Source organism: Mustela nivalis (genome assembly GCF_964662115.1).
Source record: "Mustela nivalis genome assembly, chromosome: 1".
In the NCBI taxonomy this organism is placed as follows: Eukaryota; Metazoa; Chordata; class Mammalia; order Carnivora; family Mustelidae; genus Mustela; species Mustela nivalis.
This window is the reverse complement of record NC_139020.1, coordinates 380,906-387,485: the sequence shown is the minus strand read 5'-3', so window position 1 is coordinate 387,485 and position 6,580 is coordinate 380,906. Positions and strand designations below refer to the sequence as shown.

At 49.3% G+C, this 6,580-nt stretch overlaps 1 protein-coding gene across 1 annotated transcript in view; it reads right to left on the bottom strand.

Moving 5' to 3' along the window:
* Positions 1-1,718: 1,718 nt before the first annotated feature.
* Positions 1,719-6,580, bottom strand: part of MCM3AP (minichromosome maintenance complex component 3 associated protein) — a 52,064-nt gene continuing 47,202 nt past the window's right edge. The window contains exons 27-29 of the mRNA XM_082688084.1: positions 5,813-6,016; positions 3,118-3,268; positions 1,719-2,010 (exon numbers count right to left, since the gene is read on the bottom strand). Coding sequence (XP_082544210.1) covers positions 1,852-2,010; positions 3,118-3,268; positions 5,813-6,016 — 514 coding nt within the window. The 3' untranslated portion in view covers positions 1,719-1,851. The remainder of the gene's footprint in view (positions 2,011-3,117; positions 3,269-5,812; positions 6,017-6,580) is intronic.

Sequence of the window (6,580 nt, the reverse complement as noted above, 5' to 3'; positions counted from 1 at the left end):
CCGCATGAGTTCCAAAGCTGGGCTTGCCCTTTGTTCACTGAGATTCCGTGTAAGAAGTTTCACTACCCTGATGCCACCTGGCTGTGAGCAAGTCAAGCCACATAGTGAGGTCACATATTGGCCACTCAGGTTGAAAGCCCAGCTGACCCCCACCCCCAGCCAACAGAGCAACGTCACCTGCCAAGCATGTGAGGGAACTTGTCCTGGACATCCAAACTAGTCAAGCCCTCGGGTGCCTGCAGCCCCTGCTGATGCCTGACTACAACTCTATGAAAAATCCCAAAAGAAAGCTGCCCCGGCTAATCCTTCCCAAATTTAAGCTACTATGTATGTGTGGGGTAGTGTGTCACATAGCAGTAACCACTGGGGAAGGAAGCCTACTAGGTGCTCAGGACGACAATATGGGTGGGTAACAGGGAGGGGAGAGCAAGCATGAAGCATGTTGTTGAGAAACAACACCAGGGACAGAGATGATCTGTAAAACTTCCAGCAACAAAACCAAAAACACAGGGAAATGATCACCAACCTAAAGTTCGATTTCCGTTCAAATGAGGAGTCAAATTTAAGGGCAGAAACAAAGACGAGATACTCAAGTTCACGGGGCTGCTAGAGAACGGGCTCCGTCGGGATGGGAGAGCGAGGAAAGCAAAAGGAAGACACAGGACTGAGAATACAGGGAGTACCTACGTGGTGGCAGAAGGATGGCTGTTTCCCGGTGGGTCATCTCCGTAAGAAAGCGAACTAGCCCGTTACGCGGTGTGCTACGCGGTGTACGTTCTAAGTGTCAGAAGGAGCTTTACACTTAGGGCAGAAAGTTCCGGGTAAACCGTAATAAGAACACAGGAAAACAAGTCAATGTAAAAACAAGGCCTCCTGCGGATGGCTCAGATTTATTCCTTCACACCAGCTGCCGGCAAACCCATGATCATACCCTTCCTTCTTCACCTAGATGGCTGCAGCACCCCTTTCAAGATTCCATCGGCCATTTGTAACCGAATATGTGGGGGCACCTGGGTGGCTCGGTCCGCTAAGCTCAGGTCATGACCCCAGGGTCCTGGAATCGAGCCCTGCATCAGGCTTCCTGCTCAGCGGGAGCCTGCTTCTCACTCTCCACCCCTTCCCCTGCTCTCTCGATTGCTATTTCAAATAAATAAAATCTTTTAAATAATCAATTTTAAAAACTGTGACCTGATCACTTTCCTCTAACAGATTCCCACAGCACGCAGGGTCACGCAGCAAGGGTCTCCGTGGTCTGGCCTCTGCCGTCAGTGGGCAGCAGGACGAAGCTGGCACCTCTGGGTTTCCATGGCATCTTCTCAGCCACATGCCACTGTCCCCAGCCCTGCCCTGCACTCCTCTCCAGGAACTCTGCGCTCTCCTCCACCCAGTCCTCTTGTCTCCCACTGCTTCCAGGGCAGGGACATGCCCCCTGCACCTCCTCCGATCCCTAGGTACGTGTACAGTTGGCTCTCTCATGCAAGCAAAGTGGGCCTGGCGAGCCCAGCTCCTGTGCTTTATTCTCCCCTGTATCACTGATGTCTGGCCCATCAGTGACTGCAGCTTTGCTGTGACAAGGAATGAGACACACAGAAATGCAAGCTGCAAACTCCCTCAGGGCATATGTTGGTGGGTGACAGTCTGAGGAGATGAAACAACAATATCAAAGACACTACCCTAGAGAAAAGAGCCTTTCGTTCTGAAAACTAGGAAAGGCCTCATTAGACATTCAAATGGTTTATTCGCATGATTAATAATCACATTTCCAACAGTGCATCAAGCATCTGAGAATAACATTATTTTGAGTAAAAGCAAAAATCTTCTGGAGACGTTCCCTCTCTCAGGTCCAGGAGCTCAAATGTCCACCATGTCCAGCAGTGCAGAGAGATGGAGCTCAGAGGCAACTTCTTCTTCCCTTGAACTCTGCATCAGCCTTTCCAGGTGCTTCAGCCTTTCGCTCACAGATGTGCCCGTTGCCTCTGACAACTGCAGCTGCTCCCCTGTCCTTTCGTTCTATTTAAATAAAAAAGAACCTAAAAATAGTTTGGGGATATCCATAAACCCAAATATATTCTCTTTAAGGGCAGCAGATCTGGCTCATGTTAGAAACTTCATCTGGTATCTACTGGGCTCAACAAACACGCCTCTTAGCCTCTGCATCCTTCCAGCCTCTTCCAGCACACACGTCTACAGCTGCTGTCACCTGCACACGGAGTGTTACCTTCAGGTTGTATCTTCAACGACTTTCAGTGTCAGTCATTTCTACAAAATATCACTATGGAGGCCTATGAGCTACTCCATCACATGACCTGTAATAGCTTAGCCAGACTCTCATCTTTGGACATTTAGTTTCCACTTTTATGATTAACACTACAGTGAACAAAAAACAAAACAAAAAAAAAACCCGTTAATTTTTGTTATGTATTGTAGTTTCTTTAGGGCAAAACTGTTAAGTGAACGTGTACAGATATAATTTTTAAGGAATCTGCCAAATGATCAATGTAAACAGCACGCCATCTTAATTTGCTTTTCTCCCCTATTAAAGGGCTTCCAAAAGCCAGTCCAGGAGCATACTTTCTACCTGTCCAGCATTACGTATCTATGATGAAAACACTATTTTGCTTCTTTTACCACTGGCGGAGGATGGTGAGGCGGAAGGACGCCGAGCTCTGGAGCCAGTCAAGTCTGGCTTTGAAGAGCAGCTGGACACCTCTGGGTGAGCCCTGACATCTGTGATTTTTACCTTCCTCGTTCATTAATTTTCCTCAGGGAAAGTGAATCCCAGAAAGGAAGTTTGGGGTGAGGCCAAGGCTTGGACATGATGTGCACAAACGGAAGCCACCATCATCACCTCGGTTATTCTCAATGCCCTCACCGCTTGCCAGCCAACAGTTACGGGTTTGTTCAGTTTTAATGCCGCTCTCCCTTCATTTCACAAGTAGGAGCACAGAATTAGTTGGGCCTCTAGAACACTGACAGATACGTTTAAGAAAATATCTTATTCAACCTGATAATTTATTGGTCATCACAACACCGTACGACGAATGGAGACGTTACTTTTCCCAGCCATTCCCTCAGTCTTGAATTCTAACTCAAATGCCAAATGTACTCTCCTCCCACCTGAGGGCTGGCCGTGGTCACTGTCTTCATCACAGGTTCAATAGTGTGAGGCAGAGACACCAGAGTCTGAGGAAGGTAGAGCGGAAGGGACCTCGAACCCGTAAACACTCCGGAGTCTGCAGACAACCACTGCTGAAGCTGATCTTCAAACCTAAAGCATTTGAGAATGAGGGAGAAAACATTTAACTACCATTCACTTTTCTCTTATAAACTTTTTTTTAAGATTTTAAGTAATCTCTACAACTAACACGGGACTCTAATTTACAATCCTAAAATCAAGAGTCACGTTTCACCACCTGAGCCAGCCAAGTGCCCCTACTCCTAATTTTTTAAAGCTTCACTTATTAAGGACAGAACAAAGTTATGACATCAACTGAGAAGCAGAACCATATTCTTAACATTTTTAATCTTCTCTTTAATTTATAAGCCCAAATTAGATTTAATGGAAAAGGTGGCATTTATGTAAAAAAACGCTTTTGGCTGTTACTCAACATTACTCATAATTCTCTCATTTGGTTCATTTTCTCTGGCTTATTTTGGTTTATAAGTAACTCTTCTCTCTCTTTCCTTTTTTGAAGAGTTATTTATCTTAGCGAGACAGCACACCAGCAGAAGAGGCAGAGGGAGAGAGAATCCCAAACCAAGCCTGCAATGAGTGCAGAGCCCAACGTGGGGCTCGGACCCATAATCCTGAGACCATAACCCAAGCCCAAATCAAGAATCCGATGCCTAGCAAACTGCACCGGCCAGGCGCCCCAGTGATGCTTATCTCTTGGTAGATTATCCAAACGTATGGACTGATGCTTACAGTTAAAATTAACTCAAAATAATATCCCACGGCCACCTAACACATTTCAGAGTTTTTCACTCCACACACTTGTCTTTTTAAGAAAAACAATCTGAACCAACTGCTGAAATGATACTGACCTAGGAAAATCCACTTTGGAAATCACAGCACATGCATTCACTCTTCCAACCATGTTTTCCTCATGCCCCCACCCAACACCAGACAGCATTCTAGGGACCTGGTACACGCAAGGCCTGGCTGTAAGCAGCTTATACTTCAGTGAGGAGAGAGAGGAATACAAGGTGAGGGAAATGTGGTCTGAAGGTGAGAAAGACAAAGCAGGGATATGACCAGAAGGTTCGGGGGACGGCCAAGGAGGGCCTCCCTGAGAAGCAGACATTTGCGCACAGACTGGACGCGAGTACAAGGTGAGCCATGGGGATATCAGGAAGGTGGCCAAGGAGTTCAGGCAAAAGGAGCAGCAAACACGCAAGCCTGGCTGTGCCCTGCCTGGAAAGCTGACGGAGCAGCGAGATCAGAAGGGAAACGGGATGCAGCTCATGCGGAGCCTGCCCGGCTCATGAGGATTCTGCCTTTGGTTGGAGAGGAAGCCACTGGAAGGTTATGATCCAAGGGGTCACACCTGAAAGGCTCACACTGGGTCTGCCAAGACTAGACCACAGCCCACTACAAAAAATGGTCCGATTTTGAATCTATTTTTCATAGAGAAACTAGGATTTATGGATGAACTGACGGTGGAGGGTTAATTCCAAGACATCCGGCCGGGCAGCGGCAGGACGAAGCCCCTCCAATGCAGACAACCATCGAAGGAGGAGCTGCTTGGGAGAAACCTGGGAATTAGATTTGGGATGTTAGCACTGAGATGCCTATCAGGCATCCTAAAGTCACTAAGGAAGATTTCAAGAAACCAGCTGGATATTCGTCTCTGGATTTCAGAGAACTCAGGGGTTGAGATATGAATTTGGAGTTGTCAGAATACCGATGTTATTTAAAAATCCATGAAACTGGATGCTTTCACTGGGGAGTCAGGTGGGAGTGTGGGGGGCAAGGAAGAACCGGGAGAGTCCTAGGGGGAGTTGCCAGCTGGGCAGGAAAGGGACGTGGGGCCTCCCGGGAGCAAGGAGGGAGAGAACAAAGGTACGGACCACTGCTGGGGACAGGTTCATGTTCAGCTCAGCTGCGTGCAGGCTGCAGTGACCCTGACCAGAGCAGACGTGCAGGTGGGGGGGCTGGTCAGGAGAGACTGAGAAAAGAAGTGAGGACCACACTGTTCTGAGTTTACAGTCAAGGGAGCAGAAACTCAGGCATGGTTCCCCGGTCTCGGGGCTAGCGGGCGAAGGGACACAACAGAGAGGGACGCTCACCAGAGTGTCCGCGTGGGTGGGAGACGGAATCCCAGGCAAGGGGCGAGGCTACCTTTGGTGATAAGGCAGACCCAGGGAGGCTGCTGGGGGTGGGGGGTGGAGTAGGGGCCGCCTTGTAAACGCCTTCTTCCTGGCTCCCTGGGAGACCATAACCACAGGGGCGGGAGACACAGGGGAGGGTCTGCCGGGTGCCACAACGCCCCAGCAGCCTCCGGCTTGCCAGACGCAGAGAGCTGGTGCCGGCCACACACTCGGCACTCACTAGCCATGAAGACACTCCAGAAGCCAGCCGCACCTTCTTCCCACCAGAAAACTTAGGACTGACTCAATAATGAACAGTAAATGAAACGATTTCCAGTAAGAAACAGCGTAAGACATACTAAGGCCCTGCCTCTGCCTTCAAGGAGCCGGTACCTCACATGTCCGCCTGGCCTTTTTCAAGCCAAGCCCCGTCGCTGGGGTCCTCACTAACCCGCAGGAAGCAGCCTGAAGGGTCCAGTAAACAGAGGCGACCAGACTTTACCTCTTGCTCTCCTCCTTCTCCAGCAGCAGACTCCGGGACAGACACTGCGCCAGGAGCTCCTGCGCAGAGGCTCCGCACACCAGACCTTGGGTACTGGGAGCCACCCGCTCTGGGCTACGTTCCACATTCCTCTTCCCTTTGCGGTGCATGTGCAGTAACGGAGCCGGAAACTTGTTCGCAGGATGAAAAGACTTTATCCCCAAACTGTAAGTACATGTTGTGAAATGGTTATGGTCAAGAAAGAGACAGGGTTCCTCCAGCATCAGGAGTGCGGGTGTAGACAGAGTCCCAGACCTTGCCTATTTCTGGCTTCCCTGGGGGGGTCAAGCTTGGGCACAGTGGGAGGGCAGCCTCTGCCTTACGACGAGGCTTCCCTTCTCTGCTGAGCAACTACACGCTCGGAGCTTCTCTCCTCGGAGTTTGGCTTCCCCTCCCAGGCTTAGCAACAAGGTCTCTATTTTCCCCTAATATTGGCGAAGTCCTTATTCTTACATTGAGCTCCTAAATGCCGTGTAAGTCATCTCACAAACAGTGGGAGAAAGGGGATCTACTATTTCTCCTGAACAGATGTCAGTGTCGGTGCTTCGTCACCCGTGGTTGTTTCCGGACTCCCCGATCTCTGTCTGCTGGAACTTTACCGTGTGTTCTGGTAGCAGGCACGGCAGACCCTCCTTGTTATTCTAACTCAAAATTTTCTCAACAACTGCTACACATTCTGAATTTCAGAATTAACTTGTCAAGACCAGGGGTATAAATCCTTTCGGGTTT